The sequence below is a fragment of the Quercus lobata genome, chromosome 3, assembly GCF_001633185.2.
Source record: "Quercus lobata isolate SW786 chromosome 3, ValleyOak3.0 Primary Assembly, whole genome shotgun sequence".
Classification (NCBI taxonomy): Eukaryota; Viridiplantae; Streptophyta; class Magnoliopsida; order Fagales; family Fagaceae; genus Quercus; species Quercus lobata.
The window spans coordinates 24,948,358-24,971,084 of NC_044906.1; the positions used below are offsets into that span (position 1 = coordinate 24,948,358).

General features: G+C 34.7%; 2 protein-coding genes and 1 long non-coding RNA gene across 6 annotated transcripts; 2 read left to right on the top strand and 1 right to left on the bottom strand.

The window, feature by feature from the left end:
- Positions 1 to 1,290: 1,290 nt before the first annotated feature.
- LOC115981514 (serine/threonine-protein kinase Nek2-like) lies at positions 1,291 to 10,940 on the top strand. 4 transcript variants are annotated; one of them, XM_031103710.1, is made up of 15 exons: positions 1,291 to 1,522; positions 2,217 to 2,332; positions 2,487 to 2,553; positions 3,090 to 3,155; positions 3,980 to 4,026; positions 4,138 to 4,183; positions 4,339 to 4,419; positions 4,494 to 4,536; positions 4,614 to 4,663; positions 4,751 to 4,832; positions 4,933 to 4,982; positions 6,708 to 6,781; positions 7,042 to 7,093; positions 9,275 to 9,700; positions 9,906 to 10,940. In XM_031103710.1, exons 2-15 carry the CDS (start codon positions 2,247 to 2,249, stop codon positions 10,599 to 10,601), a joined length of 1,866 nt encoding a protein of 621 aa, XP_030959570.1. In that variant the 5' UTR covers positions 1,291 to 1,522; positions 2,217 to 2,246; the 3' UTR covers positions 10,602 to 10,940. The 4 variants fall into 4 exon arrangements, with proteins under 4 accessions (XP_030959570.1, XP_030959568.1, XP_030959567.1 ...); XM_031103708.1 differs by having other exon boundaries at positions 1,375 to 1,463; positions 2,184 to 2,332; XM_031103707.1 differs by having other exon boundaries at positions 1,433 to 1,522; positions 2,184 to 2,332.
- Positions 7,102 to 8,424, top strand: LOC115981516. Its single transcript, XR_004089370.1, has 2 exons — positions 7,102 to 7,452; positions 7,489 to 8,424. It is a non-coding gene; the product is annotated as an uncharacterized LOC115981516 (long non-coding RNA).
- A 3,441-nt stretch (positions 10,941 to 14,381) lies between the features above and the next one.
- Positions 14,382 to 16,222, bottom strand: LOC115980628. Its single transcript, XM_031102858.1, has 3 exons — positions 15,683 to 16,222; positions 15,253 to 15,491; positions 14,382 to 14,889 (listed from the first exon to the last, which is right to left on the bottom strand). The coding sequence occupies exons 1-3, from the start codon at positions 16,220 to 16,222 to the stop codon at positions 14,382 to 14,384; spliced, it is 1,287 nt and encodes a 428-aa protein (XP_030958718.1).
- Between the last annotated feature and the right edge of the window lie 6,505 nt (positions 16,223 to 22,727).

Consider the following 22,727-nt stretch of genomic DNA (forward strand, 5'->3'; position numbering starts at 1 on the left):
GGGTTGGTCTCGAATCAGTTGTGAACACACTTACTTTTGGCCAATTGGTGTAGCATTTGGGTTTTGAACATGAACATGCTATTTTTGATTTGATCAAATTGGGTTACAAAGCTTTAAATTGATACCAACCGAAATGGATCAAACTCACATCCTTCTTGATCTGTCGATTGGAATCATTTTGTTTTTATTGAGTCTACTTGTTGATGATAACAAGGACCACAATAAGGGCAACAACTAACTAAACAACATTGAGAGAGAGAGAGAGAGAGAGAGAGAGAGCTAGGCACCACAAGGCATTTCTAATGATCACAATTTGGTGTCCAATGGTGGTAGTTGTAGAGGATGAGACTTGTTAGATTTGACTTTCAACAATGAGACATAATTGGTTAATCAAATTCGACAGTTGAGTTCTGCCTTAATCTAAACCTAACTTAACTAGTTAACGATATGAAATTCAATACTAATCTAAGTCCTGATTGAAATTGACCAAAATGAGTGCATTTATTCCAATTGGATGGGCGGATCAGGTTAGATTTTTTTTTTTTAAATTTTTTTTATGAACTTTTTATTATTATGAACAGTTGATTGTTTAGACAACCTTTAATTATCTAAAATATAAGAATATGAAAAGAAGAGGGAAAATAAAGTGTCATTCAAACAACACAACCGAAAAAGAGGAAAAGAGAAAGGCGCATATCTAAAATACTAAGAATATAAATAAGAAAAAGAAAAAAAAGAGGAAATTATGTAAAACCCCACTAAAAAGCTGACAATTGTACTAGAAGAGACCACCTTGCACTAATTTATCTCTTTTCTGCTGACTTTAACTGCTATCCATGTAGGCATATACAAGAAGATGCACCAGTAGTTCTTGACTCTAGATTCTTCAAGTATTCCCTATCGACCCCCCCCACAATCCAACAATCTCATTTTCACTCCTTTTCACAACACAGAAACTGAAAAGCATGTATAACCCACTCCTCTCTCTCTCTCTCTCTATTCTTCACAACATTACACATCATTCTCATTTTGACCCATCACTCTCTCTGTCTTTCTCTCTCTTTTCTTTTGCTAAAATATAAATATATGTTAAACTTATACATTGTGTCTCCCAAAAGAAAAAGAAAAAACCTCTATACATTGTAGTTTTATAATATTTCTCTTTTTTTAATTATTATCATTAAAAAAAGCAATGTAATCTCTCTCTTTAAGTTTGTCAGTTTGTGTGTAGAAAGGGAATGGCGAAAGAGGCAGTGCGACTTCCTCCACTGTTGTTTCTTGAACTAGTACCTGTCTTGCAACTCTGTCGTCTTCTTCTTCAACTTGCTCTGGCTTCTTCCAATGTGGTGCCTCGAACTCTGCTGCTTCTCCTTCTTTTTCTCTTTGTCTCTTCCGCTCTCATTGTGATCTCTCCTCTCTGATCCACTTTTATCTCCTCCCCACACCCCACATTCCCTTTCAAGGTGCATTTCCCATTTCTGGGTTTTACTCACAGATTCACTCACCCTTTTCTTGTATACATGTAAGTATGTACGTATTTATGTGTGTGTGCGCGTGCGTGTGTGCGTGTGATGCATTCTTTGTACACATTGGATCTTTGTTTGGGTTTCTGAGGAGCTTGTGGTCTGAGATTGCTTCTCTATCTAGATATTTTACATTTTTCATGATGTAGACAGTGTTTGGTTTCTGAGAAACTGTTAGAATGTAAACTATCTAGTTATTTTTTTGGAATAAATATTTGAGACCCTTTGGCTTACTGGGTTGGTTTTTACACAAAAATTCAAACTTTATTGAGTATTTATTCATTTCACTATTTCGTCAAATGATATCTTTGACCAATGTGGTTTCATAGCGAGCTTTAAAAGTTAAATCTTTTGCTTTGTCTTTTTAGAAAAAAAAGAAATAACTGATTTTGGTTTTGAAGGGTCTCTTTAATTTCTTACATTATCTCTTTAAAGTGAGAAGTATTTTATTTGTTACAATGCGGTTATTTGTTTCACAAGAAAAAAGGAAAAAAAGAAGAAAGAATTTTACTTTATAAGCATATGGGATTATTGAGTAACTTGGCAGATTAGTGTAGCTTTCCTTTGTTTTTACTTTGCTGCATTCATTTCACTTTCAAACTTCAGTACATTCCAAGAATCATCTTTTGAAGCATGATCCATGGTGTTGTGAATATGTAGTGGGAATTTTGAAGTGTTTTGGCATATGCCCAGAAGAAGAGGAATATAGAGGCTATCACTCACATGGAGCAATACGAGATTCTGGAGCAAATTGGTAAAGGAGCTTTTGGTGCTGCTCTTCTTGTGAGGCATAAGCATGAGAAGAAGAAGTGAGAATGAAAAATCACACTCTTGGTTTTTTTTTGTGTGTCTGTGTTTATTTAAGAGCATTGAGAATTTATTGATGTATAGTATAATGGTTATTTCTGATTGTGCTTTGAGTTCTAATTTGGCTTCTTTTCTTTTTTGTGTTGATACATTAAGGTATGTGTTGAAAAAGATTCGTCTTGCCCGTCAGACTGATAGGTCTCGTAGATCTGCACACCAGGAGGTTGGTTCTCCATTCTTGTTGGCATGGTTAAATTTTCCACATATGTTCTCTTTATATGTTTATGCCACATTAGTCCTGAATATTTTTGTTTGAGGTTCTTGAGGACCAACATACGAAGGGACTTCATGAAAACAAAAATTAGGAAAAGAAAGAAAAGGAAAAGTTCTGTGCTTTGTATATCTTGTGAGAAATGGTGAACATAGTTGACCGAGTTTTTAAAATATGTTAACAGCTGCTGCACATGAGGCAGTAGATGAATTTAAGATTTTTTAGACCTTGAAATGGATGATACATTTGTGCATTACATACTAAAAAAACATGATGGATAGTATGGACTATGCAGTGGGTTTTGGACTTAGTTTACGGGCCTCCTCCTGCCTTCTTTTCTTTTCAAATTACTTAGCAAAACACGTATGCTGGACTGGATTGTAGTAGAAAATATGGTAGCTAATTGGGCTACATTTGAACCTTTTTTGTTGAATTATATTGGATTTATGTGACTTTCTGGATTTGACCCTTTTCTTGGTTTTCTGTAGATGGAGCTTATTTCTAAACTACGAAATCCCTTTATTGTGGATTACAAGGATTCCTGGGTAGAGAAGGTATGTTGTTCCTGTAATTATAGATTGCCTATTTACTTATCCAAAAAAAAAATATATGTATCTATATATATCTTTCGTATTTGTGTTTGTTCTGAATTGGTATACTATTTCCATTTTTCTGCTGCCTGATTGGTTTGATGGAGCTTTTGTTTTTCTTCTTCCCCTAAAGCCGAAATGTGTCCAGATTCTCTGCTGTTGGTGCTTGTTAAAATGTTTCTTTTGAAAATTATAAATTTATATAGAATGTACCAAACTATATGAAATTGCAAAATATGTCTTAATTCTTAGGTTTTAGATCGCTCTCTTGCTGAGCTTCTTGGACATTAAGGATATTCTTGAATTACAAGTTTGTGAGATACTTCTCGTGTTGGTTTTCATCATTGATTCATTTTCAACCATAACTGGAGTAAGGCCATCGTTAGCTGAGTTGAGTTGAGTCAGCAATGTGAATTGTTCAAACAAGTTTCCTTTTTCATAAATAATCATTCCACAAATTTGATTCAAAATCAGTAGCCATCTATGGATGGGGTTGGACATGGTCTAAAATCAAGAAAATCATTCGAGATTTTTGATGGCCTTGTGTACAGCTTTGATGCATGGTGTCAAGTCAGTGGTGAACACCTTTGATCCCACATGGAGTACTCTATTGTTGCACAATTGGTTCTCTAGGACATATGACCTCATTTAAAATTTATTATTATTATTACTTTTGTTTCTAAATTTGTGTCTTTCTCCCAATTTGTGTGTTTTTGCTAATCAAATATAGCAACCTCACTAACTTGCTATAGCCTAACATTGGTTCATATTGATGCCTTTGCCCTCAGGGTTGCTATGTCTGCATTGTTATTGGTTATTGTGAAGGAGGTGACATGTGAGTTTTCTTTCTTGTTGAAGTAGGATTTGAGAAATGGAAGATTTTTCTTTGTCTTAAGGAATTGTATAACTTCAGATCACCCATACTACTTTTTCCTGTGTGGTACAGGGCAGAAGCTATAAAGAAAGCTAATGGTCTTCTTTTCTCTGAAGAGGTTTTTATTTATTTTGTTTTTTGTTTTTGTTTTCTTTATCCTTTTGCTGCAAAAGTTGATTTTACATTCCTTGCACAGTATTCAACTATCACGTGCTTAAGTAGTTTATCATTCTCAGAGTCTTTGCATCTGATTATTAAAGATACTTTTATCAGAAGCTCTGTAAGTGGCTTGTTCAACTTCTGATGGCACTCGACTACTTGCACATGAATCATATTCTTCATCGTGATGTCAAGGTTAGTGGTGTTTCTTTCTCCATCCATATACTCTGATGCTAATTTATACTGATACTCTTCCACGATTCCTCCAGTGTTCAAATATATTCTTGACAAAAGATCAAGACATACGTCTTGGTAAGTGATTCTATAATTTCTATAGTTCTCTCAAAGGTGATCATAGTTTTGCTAACACTAGATCAATGATGGAGCAGGTGATTTTGGACTTGCCAAAATGTTGACCTCAGATGATCTTGCTTCTTCTGTAAGTAATGCAATATCTTTATATTGGTCAACTTATGAATGATTTATTATATTTATCATTGATGATAATTCTCATCTTGTAAATCAGGTTGTGGGAACTCCAAGCTATATGTGTCCTGAGCTTCTTGCTGATATACCTTACGGTTCAAAGTCAGATATTTGGTCTTTGGGTAAGCATTTTGTGTGAGTGTGTGAAAGTTATTTGGCATTGATTAATTTTATAGTTGTTTTGCTGAAAGTGTTTATGTATTGTGAAATTCTGTTATCCAGGATGCTGTATGTATGAAATGACTGCTCATAGGCCTGCATTTAAAGCATTTGTAAGTTTTTGGACCTTATCATTTTAAGGCATACATAGAGGTAGATTGCATTTAGCAATAAAAAAAAGGTAGATTGCTGCATTTCCTTCTCTCTGAGTTTCAAGGAAATACTTGTACTAGGAGGATCATGCAGAATGTGTGGGCATCAATCATCATGTTTTGTTATTTTATTTGCTAAAAATAGTGTACATGTGTAAGTGTAAGTAGGCCACTTTGATCTTCAAAATTTCATCACCATAGATGCGAATGGTCAGATCCTAAGAATCTAATTTTGTTAAGCCTAATACATAAAACAGCCATATTTAAGGTATTGAGCATGAATGTAGAAACTCATGTGTTTGGATTTGAAATATAAAATCCTTCTCCAAGGTTCAGTTCATGTGGTTATGTTGCATAGAATAGTCTTCTGGAAACTTTGTGAACTGAGGTCCAAAGTTTCTACTGTTTTGCCCCATGTTTCAAGCCTCCTTGGATTCACTCCTTAGGGAATGCCAAGTGACCAATTCTTTCTGGAATTGGCTAGGCATCCCTAGCCATTTCATCCACTCTTTTTTCCTTTCATGGAACATTGGTTAAATGTCTATTGCTCTAGTATTACGTATGGCATGCAGTCTATCCCTTGGCAAATTGTCTTTCCTTTGGGCGTCTGGTCTCCCAGGTTGTTTAGAAATAAATTGGACTTTAAGGATCCTTCATCCACGTTTGACCCTGTTGAGATCTAGTTTTTTCCTTGGAGAAGGAAACCCAAAGCTGTTTAACCTCCCCTTTCTCTGACCATAAAATGGCACAAGCTAAATTCTGACAGATCCTTGATGGGTAATTCAGGGTCTTTTTTTTTTGGGGGTGGGGGCGCTCACTTGAGAGTTCCTCAGATCTCGGATGAAAGGGTACCCTTGGTCCATTGGAATTATGAGGAGTGCCAAAGCTGGGCTGTGGGCATTGCGGGATTGCGATTACTCATTTAGATGTTGAGCTTGATGCTTTTACAGTGGTTCAATTATTGAACTCTTTAAAATTTCATAATTTCTTTCTTAGGTCCATCGTGAATGAGTGGAGGTGGTTTCTGATGTGGATCAAACACCATTGAGTTTAGCATATTTACAAGGAAACCAATATTTGCGCTGATGCTCTAGCAAAAATGGGATGCGCTCAACAACTGGACTTGTAGTTTGTCTGCCTGCTAATTATACTATTCCCTATTTGTATTTTAATTTTTCAGACAGGACTTGAACTGTTATCTCCAGATCCTTAATGCATTCAGTGGTTACCCAAAAAAAGAAAAAAAAAGAGGGATATGAATGTAATAAACACATGCAATGCATGCACACTCATTCTCTCTAGATATTTTAAATATAGAGTTTTTTTATATAGATTTGTTATGAAATTAGTTTGAGATATTTAGGATGTTGTTTGTAAGTAAACTTTAGCAGAACTTATACCAAAAAAAAAAAAAAAAACTTTAAAATTCTTTTCTGTAATGCATTGTCATGTTACTCCCTGCCTCTGTGTGTGTGAGTTTATATGGTCTGGATTTGGTCTCCCAAGTTTATGAAGATTCCATTTATTCAATAAAAACCTATAAAGGTTCCCCTGTACCTTTCTTTTATCAGATAACGTTTTCACCATGGTTAACACTGCATGGCTTCCTTCTTTTCGCTTTCTCCTGCATGTATAGCAATTGTTGTTTTTCATTATTTTAAAGTTTACTTTCTTTTTATTGAGCAGGACATGCAAGCACTGATCAACAAAATAAATAAGTCTATAGTTTCTCCACTTCCAACAAAATATTCTGGTGCATTGTAAGTCCTATGCTTTTCTTTGTATAAATTTTTTGGCTGTTCATGCCAGTCCTCATCTTACCTTTCTGCTTGGTTTATTACAAAATCTACTACCTAAAGACATCCAAGATATGCATTTGGAAATGAGCTAGGTTGTGATTACCAATAATTTCCTAAGGTTCACTTGTAAAGTTAAAAATAAATTTTTATTTGTATATGTATCTTAGCTTTTAGTTGGTGAGTGCTGTTGTTCTAACCATATCGCTTATTTCTGTTTTCAGTCGAGGTCTTGTTAAAAGCATGCTGCGGAAAAACCCAGAAATTAGACCAAGTGTATGTATAATTATTCTTTGATCTACATCTTATACAAATATGTGAAATATATCTATATTAATATAGGATAACTGGCCCACATAGCCAATGATTTACAAAGTGTACAAAAGATTTAGTCATTCTATACTTCATTTTCTTAGTCATTAATGCTATATTTAGCATGTTCACTAAAATCTGCCACATGTTGGTTGAGGGATGCCACTTAAATTGCCTTTATGCTGAACTAATGAAAAACCTTGAAGGATTTTGGGGACAATTCAAGTAAATTTTCATTAAATGCTAGCCCATATTGCTGTTGCCCCATCGCCCTATATCTCCTTGGTGGCGGCATGTCACCGTGTTAAATATTTATAGCCGTAGTGGAAATGTCAAATGTGATGCCCTAGATGGTGGAGGTGGAAATGTCAAATGTGATGCCCTAGATGGTGGAGGCAAGCCGTGTTGGTAGAGAGATGGTCTTTTGATGGTAGAGGTGTTGTAGGCAGTGGCAGTGTTTCTCTAATCGGTGGGCTGCGTGATAGTAATAATCTTGGCATGTGGGATGTCATGACTATGTGTATCAAAATTAAAGTTAGCTGGAAAATCATTGTGTTTCATATCTAATATAAAATAAGTTATATCATAAAAATTGGGTCTCACATCCTGTATTGTGTTAATGCTTTGTTTGTTTCGGTGGAAAAAAAGTCCATAGAGTGGAGTTGTGGAAAACGTTTTTCACTTTTACGTAACATATTCAATAGACTTGCACAAATACACTGCACACCACAAAAAACTCATTACTAACTTATCTCTCTTCATCCCCTTTCTCTCTACATAGATTGATTGTTGACTTTTTCCAAATGACTTTCTTTCTCCATCCAGTCGTTTTCCCACATAATTTTTCATGCAGATTCTAAATGTGTTTTTTTTTTTTTTTTTTTTCATTAAGCATCCCCAATGGCGTAAAAAATAGGAAATGTTTTCCCATTTGGATCTACTTTTGTGAAGTAAAGTTTTTGTTCTGCAATTGTTTGGAATTACAAAGCATATTAATGATTTTTCTGTGCAAACCAACAATCAAAAAATTTTGTATGGCCATTTTCAAGATTGCAATCAAACACAGGAAAACAAGTCACTTTTCATAAAGTGTTTCTCAGAAAACGTTTTTCGTTGGAACAAATGAAGCATTTATTTTACATTCTCTGGATACTTTCTCTTTTGTTATAGTTCATGTTTGAGTTCCCATATCTCCTTACTCCTTAGTGATCATATCTTACTGAAGTATGTTGAAAAATTGAATCATAATGGATTAGGTGATCAAATCTTAAAAAAAAAAAAAAAAAAATTGCAATTAGAAACTGATAGTAGTATAATAAGAAATTAGCTGTAAAAAAATTAATATAAAATATGAAATTATACCATCAACCTTATTTTTTTCTTCTCTAATTAATTATACAATATTACTGAAAGCTAATATTAATAAAATTTCATTTTCAATACACAACTATAATTCATTAAAATTCTAAATCCTATAATTAGTTTAGATTTACTTTTTACTTGAAAAGTATTTGATAATTAATATATTGTGTCAAACTTTATTCAAACTCAAAATGAACTCATATTATATTGGGTTGAAAACTTGAAATAAACAACCTCTTGGCATCAAAAGATGAATGAAAATTTAATTTATTAATATTTTACTAAGAGGTTATAATCTATTAATTCATTTTCAAATTAATTAATGTTTAATAGATTGGCGCAGCAATCACCCTTTTGCCCGTGACCAATGTTGTTATTTAGGTCACCCTCATTTCTGCACATTCTCTCTCGCTTCTTTACCAAAAATGTCATTGCTTAGCTGTTTGCTGAAGCGTTTTCTTAGTCCCACTTTGCAGCAAGAAAATAAAATAAGTTGAAAAAATAAAAAAGGAAAGTTACTTTTCCTGCTAGTTCGAAGTATTTCAAAAAGGATATCCAAAATGTGTCATGACCTTTGCCATTGAAGTATTTTTAGAAAGGATATACAAATGAGCCTAGAAATCTTCCATTCAGTTTTATGATGGCAAGACTCCTGTGATCGCATTATGCCCAACACTTGTTGAGAAATTTTGGTAGTATGCTGTTTCTTGAATTTATTCATTCATACTGTGTTTAGAGGCACTGAGGATTTTCCTCTCATATGAAGTGTATTTGTTATGGCAGGCCGCAGCCCTACTTAGGCATTCCCACCTTCAGGCTTATGTTCTTAAGATTCACCTTAAGATCAACGGCCCCCGAAGAGGTAGTTTACCTGCCCAGTGGCCTGAAACCACTTACATGAAGAAAACCAGATTTTCGGAGCCAAAAGATGTTCCGTATTCTACTTACAGGGAAAAGCGCCGTTCATTCAGCAATGATAGGACTTTGAATCCAAGCATATCTGGAGCTGAGCAAGATTCTCTGTGCTCTACTTTAGAAATTCATGACAACCCAAGTTATCTGACTCAAAGATTACAAGAGCTGTCTGTTCGAGGCATCATCGAAGAGACAGCCATTTCTAAGACAGTTGTTGCCAAAGCTTCAGATATTTCTAAATCTTCAAGACGTACTACAGCAACAGCTGGTGGCCCTCCTAAAAGAAGTGAATCGGTAAGATTTATTAGAAGTCTGTGTGTGTGTGTGTGTGTGTGTGCACATACATTGGATGATGGTCGCATGTAAGTTTCTCCAACCAACAAGCTCAAACTTGAATAATCACTTTTCACTGGGTGACTTTTATAGTGCATGTTGGAAATTTTCTTTTGCAATATTTACTTGTGTTAGAAGTTTGAGTTCTTGAATTTCATTTTTGCAGTTTCCTGTTTCATACACTCCAAGAACTATCACAACAGCTCGAAGAGCATCTTTGCCATTGTCAACAAGAGGTGCAAGTCAACAGTCTCCTTGCAGGCCCAATATTGGAATCCTTCACTGTTTAAAATCTCCAGATGTTTCTGTCAATTCCCCTCGTATTGACAGGATGGTGGAATTCCCTTTAGCCTCTTATGAAGACCCGTTCTTTCCTGTCCGTAAAACTTCAACAACCTCGGCACAAGGCTCCTCTGGGTCCCCGCAGTACAATGATCATTCCATCACCAAGGACAAATGTACAATAGAGACAGATAGAGCTTCTGCCAAGCCCAGTTTCCCTGATGCATGGCAGGGAATTCAACGCAGTCTGTTTCAAGCAGATGGAAAGGATGGAAGTGATGAATGCTCTGATCAAAATGCAACTGCTGGGGCGTCAAGCCGTACTTCATCAGATTCTCGCCAACGCCGGTTTGACACATCATCATACCAGCAAAGAGCAGAAGCCTTGGAAGGTTTGCTTGAATTTAGTGCAAGGTTGCTGCAACAGGAAAGGTATGATGAGCTTGGGGTGTTGCTGAAGCCATTTGGGCCTGGGAAGGTATCCCCTAGGGAAACTGCTATCTGGTTGACTAAGAGCATCAAGGAGAATAATCTCAAGCAGGAAGATGTTATTAATGAAATGCTGCCACATGTACTATAAATCTAGCTCTAACAATTTATAGAGTCGGCTCTATTTTGTTTGACGTATAGAGGCACTAGGAGCTTAGGCAGATGCTGATATCATAGGTTTTTGATAGATTTTCATGCCTCTTCCATATTCATCAATGTTTCAATTTCAAGACTTTCATTGAGATGGTAATTAGGTATCATCTGTCATGGATTTGTATTGTAGCTTAACAAATTAGATGAGGTAACAGAAGTATTCTGATATGTACAAACGTTTCTTACTGTATTGTTTCAATTCCACCGTATCAATGGCTTTGTACTGGCACAATGTCTTAAAGATTCATGAAGATGTATTTTTCTTGCTTGTTTATTATTTTCTTCTCCTGTTGTTATGGTCCAAACTTTCTTTTGGTTCAACTGATCATTTATGCCTGGTGTATGGCTAGCTTAGCCAAGACTTTCAGTGGTATGCTGCACAATACTTCCAGAGGGTAAGATCTCTGTGCAGAATCAGAACCAATCTTTATGTTTCTGTTATTAATCATCTAGGGGGCATGGTTTTACCAATCAGATCCTGTATAGAGTGTAATGTAATTATTCAATATTCAAAACCTAGTTTGCTTTGAGCCAAAATGCAGCATTTATTTTATTTTTGGATGATTGAGTTTGGCCCCAACGAAATGTACCCATTTTTAGCGATGTTGAAAAGCACTATTTACGCACTTTGGTCATATCAGGCCTTTTCCTCAAGAATTGCAAGTGCATTAGGTTAAGGAAGCAGGAAAAAAGAGAAACTAAAAAGACAACCTATACCTATCTTTCTACTACAAATATAGCACCTGACTGAGTGGAAGTGAGAGGCAACTGTGTTCACCTCACAAAACAACACAGGTCAAAGTAAAAAAAGACAACTAACTCTTTATTTTTTTTCCTTATAAAATGAAGGGAGATGACCTAGGGCATAAGTAAACTTTATTGTGATTTATGTGATAATAATTTGGAGGAAAACATGTCCTAGTACTCATTGTAGGCTTATAGAAGATGCATTCATTTTTATCCCCCAAAATTTTTCCTAGGCAAAGATTTGACTTTAAGATCAGACATAACATTTCAGATTCCATTAGGATATCTGATTTGGATTTACCTTTTTTATAGGACAACAGATTCTTGCAAATATTTGCGTGCACACATGCACATAAGTATGTAAACACACGTACAAACATTTATGCATATAGATACTTCTTCATATATGTACAAATCTGGGACCCCCTGATAATGTCTTGGATATCTTATTACTACACTAGGTATGCATTCAAAATTGAAATGCTCTGAATTTGAGTGGTTTAGGGCCTTGGATTGAATAAAAGAAAATACCCTAGGTACAGTTTAATTCAGCTAAATGGCACTAACTCTGCTCATATTTAGAGTGCGTTTGGATTGGGCGTTTTCTGCCCAATCCTGCGTTTGCGTTTTTCAGTTTTTTTTTTTTTTTTTTTTTTTTTTTTTTTTTTTTTTTTTTTTTTTTCACGCGTTTTGGGTGTTGCGGCTACTGTTCATGCACTGTTCAATGAACAGTAGCCGCAAACTTTGACTTTTCAATTTTTTTGATCAATCACAGCACATTGTGTACTGTTCACGGACCCACAAATTTCACTTTTCAGCAACTTTTTCATTAAAAATGGGTCCCACGATACTATTCACACATTTAAAAATTATTTCGCTACAGTGTTTTTCAGTTTTCAGTTTCAGTTTTCAGTTTTCAACTGTATCCAAACGGACCCTTAGTGTGCTCTAACCAGGCCTTATTGGGGATATGGCTATGAAGATTCACTCAAGAGACTGGCAAGTTATGGAGGAGATTGGTGAGGATAAAATATTGGGAATGGTGTGTGGAATTGATCTTCTCTTACTGTGTGCCACTCATGTGGTTTTTGGTTTAAGAAGGTGATTAGAGCCAGGTGGGACTCGTTTCTGTAATTTGTTAAATATAGTGTTGGAGATGCAAGGTGGATAAGATTTTGGAATGATACTTCGTGTGCTGATAGGAACCTAGCATCTTTGTCATTTTGTCCTCTGAACTATTTTAGCTAGCGACCACAAAGATGTTATGGTGGGTGATTGCATGGCAGGATGTAATGGTGGAGTTCATTGGAATCCTATTTTTTTGTGAGGCCTGCTCAGGATTAGGAGATGAAAATGTTTGTAAACTCTATAGAACTGTTGCACTCGGTTAAGTTCGTGTGGGTATGGAAGACATGGTAATCTGGATAATGAATAATATGGTTGTTTCAGTGTTCTTACTTCTTATGAGGTGCTGAGAGGTGGTGTTTTTAGATTTTCCTTGGAAGGCAGCATGGAGGACAAAAACTCCTATGAAGATATCTTTCTTTGTGTGGACTGCAGCTTGGGGGAAAATTCTTAGATAATCCCATCAAAAGAGTATTGCTAGTGGTAATCTTATGAAAAGAGGAATGGTGATGTGAATAGGTGTATCATGTGTAAGAATAGTGAAGAAATTCTGGATCATCTGCTATTGCGTATTCTAGTAGCTACAGAGATGTGGAATTTTATATTTTCAGTCTTTGGAATGAAGTGGGTGATGCCTAAAATGGTGAAAGGATTATTTCAATGTTGCCATGTATGGAGCTAGAGGAATCTCAGGACGTTTGAGGACCAGGAGCTGCCTGAAGAGAGATTCACATCAAAGTTTGTGATCTCGATCAAGGAACCTTTGGGTACATGTCCAGTATACTCTACTGGTTCCCTTTGTATGATTTTTTTGGTTTATTGAAATTTCTTATTACCTATATTAAAAAAAGGGCTAAGTGCGGTATTTTATGGCATGCTAACTGCTAGAGAAGTTCAAAGCTTTTTTGTGAAGTTTCTGCAGATATTTCTGCCGGTGGTTTGAAGGTGAATGTTCGTATCAATGATAATAGTATTGTTAGCAAAAAAAAATAATCATATTGCTGTTTACTTCAAGACTGGTTCAACCTAGTGTGATGTACTGGTGGAAATCTCAAATTAGATTTTTAGGTGTCAGATCAGATAGAACTTCAAATTTTCCTTTTATATGAGGCAGCAAACTTGTGGTGCTAATGAACTCGCTCTTTCATAATGTTGGCATAATTTGATTATATATTAATGAAAGCATGAACTTGCATATTTGTGCTCTGGCACCTAATGTCTAGATGCTAGTTACTTGATTTAAGTTGGAGGCAATGCAAAGACAAGAGAATGCTAAAAGAATAAACGAATGTAAGATAATAAGTTACTAACAAGGAGGGAAATGATGGCAGTGTCTGTGGCTGAAGAGATATATATGATCTTGTTACACAATCTCTGATGACAAGTGATTTGGTTTTGACAAACTAAATGCCTTTATAGTTTCTTTTTGCAAGAAATAGATCCATTTCAATCAATTTTTTTTCTTGAAATTCACTCGAGCCTGTACATATACTTGTAGCCTTTTAGGTTCTTCATTGTATGACAGGAACACGATCAAATGCGAGCAGTCAAGGAAAAAAATGAATGAAAATTAGTATAAGGATTAAATTCCATGCTCCTTTGTAGTTTTCTTATGACTGGCATAATCCAATGTCTCCTCCTTTCATTTATATTGCAGCCTCATCATTCTGTAGTTGAAGCTTGAATCATTTGTCTTCCATATAATGATCAATGGCTAGAACAGAGTCATTTGGGGCTGCATTCATTAATGAAAGAAATTAGACAAAATGAAAAAAAGAAAACAAGTTGAAGTCAATAGAATTTAGCGAAGCCCTAGATGATTTCTTACATCATATGCATCAAGATATCAGTAGTGGTTGGAATGACTGCTCATTGTGCTCGTTGAATCAAACTTGCTGTTTGATGATCTCATTGACTGGTAGAGCTTGATAAACCAGGGGTCATGGCCATTGTGTTTCAAGTGTGAAGATGAGTGTTGAAATTGATAATTTACCAGGACACTCATTCCATCTGTTAACTCCATTTGCTTACTTTTCTGCCTCGTTCTCCCATTTGGGCGTTGCTTTGGTTCACTCTGTGACCTGGCTTTAGCCCTTGAAGATTCTGTGTTGGCCATGTAACTTGGTAAGAATGGATAGTCATGTGACACATGTCCTATAAAATCAGCTTGTTGAAAAGTGAAAGAGGCTTGTGTTGGGTCCCCATATGGATCTTCTCGCTTTGAGATTGAATGATGTCCAGAATAATATGTTGTGAAACCCTGTTCTATCCTCTCACTTTGTGAAAGATTCAGATAGCCACTTTTGCTCTTTGAAACTCCCCAAATTTCATTGAGATTCTTATCGATTTTTTTCCTACACAAAGAAGGAAATATGAGAAACAGTGACTGAAAATTTCAGATCATAGCCTTCTGTTACAGGGCAGCAGGTAATGAGCTTCCCTGGAGCTTAGCATTTGTTTAGTTTGCTTAGAAGAAAATGAAATTGGGACCTAGAAGGATTTTTTTCTTTTTAATTCCAAACAAATAAACTCTTGTATGCAAAGCCATAGTACTGAAAAATTTCCATCCTTGTTTGGTTGTGTTTTCTTATCCCTAGTCTTGCCAGAAAACCAGAAGGAATAGTAGACATTATTCTTTTTTTAAACCTTTCCTCTTTGATTTATGAAGTAACATGTCATGGGAAAAATGCTAAAACTGCACACAAAATAAGACTCACTTTATGCATTCTTCTGGATCCATTGTCCTGAGTGAAATTCCTGTGAATGGGCGGTTGCCTTTTGACAGCAGGTGTGCTTCCTCTGCCATCTGGATTCTCTGAACTCGAGCTCTAACTTGAATAGCCATCATTGCATGCATGCGCCGCATAATAGCACTTGTTTGTTTCCTTACAAGATGACCCTTAACTAGTGCCTGTAACTTGACAAGTCCCTTTAAAGCTTGCAGTGCTCTCCTTGCCTGAAACAACATAGGCAGATCATGAAAACGAACATAGTAATTCCCATTTTTATATTCAGTAAGTTATTTCAGCATGGACGGTATAAATTTTATTTATGATGTCAAGCCAACATTAGGATTAACTTGAGCTTTTATGCGCTGGAAATGTTGTTAGAATTGAAAAGATAAAGATTATGGGTGGAAGCTCATACCAAATAAGAGCGAAAGACAGCTTGAATCTTTGTGGCAGCTGCATTCTCAGCATCTTTAACTGCCATTGCCATGGCCCAATTCTGCTGTACCACAGATTCTGCATTGGCATGATTTTGCCGACCCTCATCTTCTGCCATGGCCTGCATTGGAAGTTTGATGGTGTCAATTGAGTCAAGTGATTTAGAAACTTTATGGTTGTTAGCTGCTACTTTTCCCAAACTCCATCTTCTCTTCATTCTAGGTGTTCCTGGTTGACTCCTTGATTTGGTAGCCATGCACTCAGCAGAAAAAGAAAGATCATTCTTCTTGCATTTCTCCAATTTGTTAGTGTCAATAGAGTCAAGTGATATAGAAAATTTTTGGGATGCCTCTTTGTTAGCTGCCTTTCCCAAAGGCCATCTTTGCTTCACTTTAGAGGTCCCTGGTTGGCTCCTTGATTTGGTATTCAAACACTCAATAGGAAAAGAAGTTTCATCATTGTATTTCTCCACCCTTTTGCCCACCAAAATGTTTCTAATCCATCTGCCTGCTTTTCCCATCTGTGTGATTAGGTCTAAAGTCCCCAGCTGCTAAAGAATAAGGGAGTGATAAACACACATAGATGTATATAGTACTTTGCTAATCTCCTCGTTACATAATTTGCATGCTTGTTGACTTACATGGTCATACTATATTATAGAAGCCTGTTTAACACGACTCTTTCTCTAATGGATTCGTTTGTTATGTTATTCTTTATAGGTCGTGGCCTGCCAAACCTTTTCATGATTAAGCCATTTGCCACTCACAAGAAGACTCATGTAAAAGATACTTTTCTCTACATGTAGCTTTGTCAACTGCTCAAATATAAATATGTTGAGGTCTCAATCATGCCTAGGGCCGTATATCCTTTAATTGCAAGTCTTGGAATGATTAGTGGACTTCCTCAATATTTGTTTGTTCTCAAGGTCTACATCTTTATCTTGAAATGATTAATTATCACGTAAGTTGCTGAAGTTCTGATCCTTTTGAAGGCCTTATATGGGCACCAAGGGTTGTAAATATTTTTGAGTGCAGTTGAAGTTATTAATTAATCACCACATTAACTGTTTGAGTTCTTGTTTCCTTATGAGGCTTTATCCGAGTGCCAAGAGGCGTCTATCCTGCAAGGGATTCGAACCCTCTCGTGAAATGTAGAGGATCCAAATTCGTACACATGATGCCATCACAATGGAAAATGTCTATAAATCAAGCTATTGAAATGAATTTGGCATTTGAATCAAGATTAAAATTAAAGGAGTCTTATCAACTTATGGGTAAGCAAGTTGGTAGATATGATATCCTTTGTTTTACCAAGAAAGATTACAAGAATTATTTACGAAAGATACGAGTTGCTAGCTTGAAAAGATATTTTAATCATCAATTAAAGGAAAATCCTTCATATTTTTATGTTGTTCAGTTGGATAGTGAGGGGTTGAATATTATTACCTTCTGGGCTGATATAAGGATGATCATTGACTAGAGATTTGGTGATATAATAGCATTTGATACAACAAATAACACAGACAGAAGGCCACTTGGTACATTTTTGGGATTCAATCACTGTAGAGAAATTGTTATATTTGGATGAGGAGTGTTTATACAATGAAAAAAGTGATGAAATAGTGAGATATACAATGACTTTACTTCAAATTGTCCTAGTGCATTTATTCAAGTTATCAGTGTCACCCACGTTATGGTGAGAATAAACTTTATGGATTTCAACTTAACAATATCATATCAATTACTAAGTCTTGTAATTATAACTTGAGGTGGGATCTAATCACTCAAACACACGTGTATACGTTAACATAAAATATTCCGAGTAACCCTAGGAATTGGCATGGAATAATAGTTTTATTATGGTTATGATACCAACTGGAACTAGAAAGACAAAGACTACAAGACAGCATATTAGCAACAAAAAGGGCAATGACTAGTAGACAGCACTTTCTACAATTTGAGGGAACTAGTCAAATTTCTATTCTTGTCACACCTTTTAACTTCAACAAATAAAGCTGTCTATAAACCACCGGGCCTAGTTGCCTAAATGGTACCCCGTACTTTCTTTGTTCGCTAACTCGGGAGTTTGAACCCCCGCAATAACAAATTACCCAGAAAAAAAAAAAAAAAAAAAAAGCTGTCTATAATCTAAAAAGAAAGAAAAAAAAGCTACAAATTGCTCGGCTTTGGTGCGAGGCTTGCCGCATCATGATTCGTGCATGGTATAGGCCAATTTGGTACATTTTTCAAGAAAACAGGGAATTTAGACAGGAGTGAGAGAATTCATAGGGCCACGCGCTACTCATGTGCTCAAAGGGAGACTTCCTAGGTTGGGTAGTCTAATATCTTATAGTCATGACCTCATGGGTAAAATGTATTAAATATTATATTTTGGGTTTTCCTAATGTATGTCATGTTAGTAAACTATTTTATAAAAAAATTTATGAAAAAATGAAAAAGTGGTTAATTTTTTTTATAGTTTTTTAATTCTCAATAAAAACTTTCTTAAAATGAATGATTAATGTATACCTTAAGACACATATTAACTTAACCATTATTTTTAAGGGAAATGTTAATCAATGCCTTAAGGATATTGATTTAGGAGCTATTTTTAGAAAACATTTTATTAGGAGAATGATAAAATAATAAATGTTGTTGATAACTTTTTAAAATTTCCATGAAAGTGGTATTAAAATTTTCCTATTATAATTTATTAACAATTGCCTTAAGATTTCGTTTGGGAGTTCATAAGGGAATGAAATGTATTTAAGTAAGGGAAATAAATGGAAAAGAATGGAATGAAATAAAATTAAGTAACCTTAATTGGATGTTTTAAAATAAAGGAATGAAAATGAATAGAATGTAAATAATTTTGTTTAGAAGTAACATAGAGGGAATGACATGAAATCATTTTATAACAATATTACTATTAGACCCCTCTTTTAAAATGAAGGGTTGAATATATAGGGGTATTTTGGAAGTTTAAGTAAAAAATTCATCAAATCTAATTTCATTCATTTCCATTCCTCCCAATTTCAGGGGGAATGCAAATTTGAGGTTTTAAGGAAATAGAGAGGAATGTGTATTCCCTCATACTTATTCCATTTCATCCCACTTAAACTCCCAAATAAGGGAATTGACTTTTCATTCCCTCCATTAAAACTCTCAAATAAGGGACGGAAATAATATTATGAAATTATTCTTTTCATTTATTTTTGTAAGGATTAGATTTGAGTCCCTAACTCAAAAGATGGATGGACTTAGGCCCAAATAGCTTAAAACAATAAATTTTTAGAGAGTGGGTTGGAAAACTAAGATTTAGTGAATCAGACAAGAAGGAAAGTAGATCTTGATGACAAGAGAATGAAGATAGACAAGTTTAAACTAAAGAAAACTGCCTTCGGCACAGTCTGAGGAGATCAGTTCTTATATATTTCTCTCAAGATTGATTACAAGTTCAGTTTTTGATTGCTACAGTGATTTTCTCTCTAATTCTCGATCCCCCCCCCCCTTCCATGGAGGATCACTTCCATTATATAGTTCTCTTTAGATGATCTTGACCCTCCACTTGTTGATCAACCAAGTCACTACTTGAGTGCTTATCTCATCGGACACCCTCTTAGCCCCTCTATGCGTTGGGGCAGCCAGTGCAGCACTATTTAGGGGTCTTCTACACATTAATGCAGCCAGAAAGTTAGTTGCAGAGCATTTAATACGGTGGTAGCAGTTTTCCCTTGAGATATTTCATGGCCTCCCTCTATCCTATTTCTTCTGGATACTTATCCACATCAATGGAGTAGTCCAGACCGTTGCCCCTGGTGTCAGGCCGCCCCTTATGTCTATTCATGTCCTCGGATTGGGCCAATAGCCCAATATACATGTAGATGTGCATTCCTAGGCCTACCATCCCTACAATTTCCATTCCATTCCATTCCCTCTTCCTAAAAGAGGGTTAAGGACATTCGTTAACGTGATCCTATTTTTAATATTAATTAGTATAAGTGTTTGTGGGATATGGGGTATGGGGGCCAAGAGCCAAGATTCAAATCTCCAAAAGAGAGTTTCACACACATATATACTTAGATTAGGTTAGAGTAGAATTTTTATCTTGTATAAAATATATATATATATATATATAATTAAGTTGACATGGTATTAATTATTTTTTAGTTGTGTTTTAAAAATATGATTTCAACACTTAAAATTTGAGCTTTCAAAACAAGAATTCGACAAAAAATTTTAAATGAAATTTTGTTTTGAAATCACAATTTCAACTTAAAGATCATGTTTCTAAAACACAATTTAAAAAAAAGGAAAAAAAAATAGATTTCAAATCAATGCCAATTTAAATCATTTTTATTATATATATATATATATATATATATATATATATATATATATATAATTTTGCTTGGGTTCATGGGTACATTTTGCCTAGCTTAAGGTTAGGGACAAAACTAGAATTCGAACTAAGGGGCCAAAGTTTTGTGTCTAAGGATTTTTTAAAATTAGGTTAGAACTTAGAAGTAGGCATTTGTAATTTTTTTTTTCTTTTGAAAAAATTTAAATATTGTAGTTGACTTTTCCATAATTTTCAAATTATATTTATTAAAGAGATTTATCATGGCTTTTAAAATCAAATTGGATAAAGAACCAAAAAAGAGAGTTGTTTTATGTTTTTTGGTCTGACCAAGATATACCGATCGATGATCGAATTGAATCAAAGACATCATAAATATTATAAGCATTTAATTAATATTATAAATGCATAAATATTTGGCTTTATTCTTTACACGTTAAAAATTTTAGATCAATTTATTTGTTCTATTCAAATTATTCTATACACAATTCTTGATAATGCTATATTCTATCAATAACAATAGGTCAAAATTTAAACCCATGTCAACTACTAAATTTATACAACCACAAAATAATGGCTAACTAACGATGAAGCATTAATGTTTAGCAAAAAAAAAAAAAAAAAACGGTGAGATCTATTGGTGAAATATCTAAGAGGTGAGATTCTTTTCAAATGTTGCAATTTTGAAAAAATAAATTGGGCAAGTTGTTTGAATAAATAAATAAATAATTTTCCATCAATTTAACAAGAGTCAGAAATAAACTTTTTTACTATCATTTTAGCAATAGAAAAAAAATGCCACAACTTATGTTAAAAAGAAAAAACAAAAGACAACTTAATAAAACAAAATAATACACTCCACAACAATCACAGAGAGAGAGAGACCATGCCTTAGCCAATTTCAATTCGTGTGTAAGTTTGGACAGTGGAACGAACTGACGAGTTGGAGACACCAACCCAAGCTGCTAGAACAATAAAGGGTGTGTGGAGTGTTCAATGGTAGAGACGGTGATTGGGTGTTGGTGGAGTGAAGCCATGGAGGAAGGGATGAGAGTTGAGTGAGATAGAGACCTCTTGACTAGGAGAAAAATTGGGAAAAAAATTCAACGGGGTTTTGAAATTTATTTTATGGTGGAAAGGGGTTTTGAAATTTGTTTTGCTATGGATTTGTGATTTTTAATTGTCTTGTTAGTATTTTATTTTTGTTATTGACCGGATTTTTTTATTTTTTTAGTTGGTATTTTTGCTTTGTCTAATGGTTTTTCGTGTTATCTAGAATTCTAGATATATGAATTATTTTTTTGATATGTTGGTTAGTCTAAAGGTTTTTTATTTTTATTTTTATTTTTATTTTTTTTAATGTTTTTGGGCACTTGGACAGAAGGGATGCCAGATAATATTTTTGGGTTTTATGGGTCACTATTATGTAAACCTTTTTAGGGGGGAGGGGCAAGAATATATGTTTCAGGGGCAAATTTTAAAAAATTTGTAGAGATATATATACTATTTATAATTTTTCAAAAATCTTGGGGGAGCCCTAAGCTATGTCCGTCCCTGCTTAAGGTTGTCCCAATCTTGCATGATCGAACCACGATACATGCTAGGAAAGAAATGTCAGATTGTGTACCATATATTTGGATGGAGGGAAAAGATAAGGAAAAATAAGCTACAAATTGCTCTGGTTTGGTACAAGGCTTGCCGCATCATGCATGGCATAGGCCATTTTTGGCACATTTTTCAAGAAAATGAGGAATTTATTAGTCAGGGGTGAGAGAAACTATAGGGCCATGTGCTTCTCGTGTGGAAGAAGACTTTCTGGGTTGGATAGAATATTTTTAAGTTGGGCTTCTGGGTAGAATTTATAAAATATTATATATTTAAAATTAATTATTTAAGTTGACACTATTTTAAAGTTATTTGAATATCCAATATTTTTTTTAATTGTGTTTTAAAAACAAATTTTCAATACTTAAAAATCGTGTTTTCAAAACAAGATTTCATCAAAATTTTAAGTGAAATTATATTTTGAAAATACAATTTCAACTTAAAGATTATGTTTCCAAAATACGATTTAAAAAAGAAAAAAATAAAAAGGGTTTAGATTCCCAAAAATTTCAAAACAATGTCAATTTAAATAATAATTATTAATATAAAATTATTTTTGTAAATTTTGCATAAGTTCATGGGTACAACTTGCCTAGCTTAAGGTTGTCCCAATCTTGCACAATCGAACCACGATTCATGCAAGGAAAGAAATGTAAAATTGTTGTAAGAATTGAAATTGGATTGGACCCAATACAGGATTGGGTTTAAACCCAAGCGGTCCAAACAATAAATTTGTAGAGCGTGGATGAAAGAACAAGATCTATTCTAGAAGAAAAACGATAGAATTAGGTAATTTAGGGGTGTTAGACACAAGTAGGACGAAAAAATCTGTCATCGGAATAATTTGAGGAGTTTATATTATATTGTCTTGTTGATCAAATATAACTATACAAGAGTTTGCAGTCTTGTTCTAAAATTGCTTGATTTTTTCCTGATCCCCTTTTCTAGTACATCCTCCCATGCTATATACTGCAATCTTGGTATCATCTCTACCACACACGTGTAGGTTAGATTCAGGGAACTCCAATCTGTCCCATCCAGCCCCTCTCAGAACTATCAAC

Excerpts from the sequence above, each read along its gene's own strand:
- LOC115981514 (XM_031103710.1), top strand. The coding sequence starts at position 2,247 with ATGGAGCAATACGAGATTCTGGAGCAAATTGGTAAAGGAGCTTTTGGT. Across the intron at positions 4,184-4,338 it reads GTCTTCTTTTCTCTGAAGAG|AAGCTCTGTAAGTGGCTTGT; the intron begins GTTTTTATTTAT and ends TACTTTTATCAG. Across the intron at positions 4,537-4,613 it reads AGATCAAGACATACGTCTTG|GTGATTTTGGACTTGCCAAA; the intron begins GTAAGTGATTCT and ends ATGATGGAGCAG.
- LOC115980628 (XM_031102858.1), bottom strand. The coding sequence starts at position 16,222 with ATGGGAAAAGCAGGCAGATGGATTAGAAACATTTTGGTGGGCAAAAGG. Across the intron at positions 15,492-15,682 it reads CTGTCTTTCGCTCTTATTTG|GCAAGGAGAGCACTGCAAGC; the intron begins GTATGAGCTTCC and ends ATGTTGTTTCAG. Across the intron at positions 14,890-15,252 it reads GATCCAGAAGAATGCATAAA|GAAAAAAATCGATAAGAATC; the intron begins GTGAGTCTTATT and ends TTCTTTGTGTAG.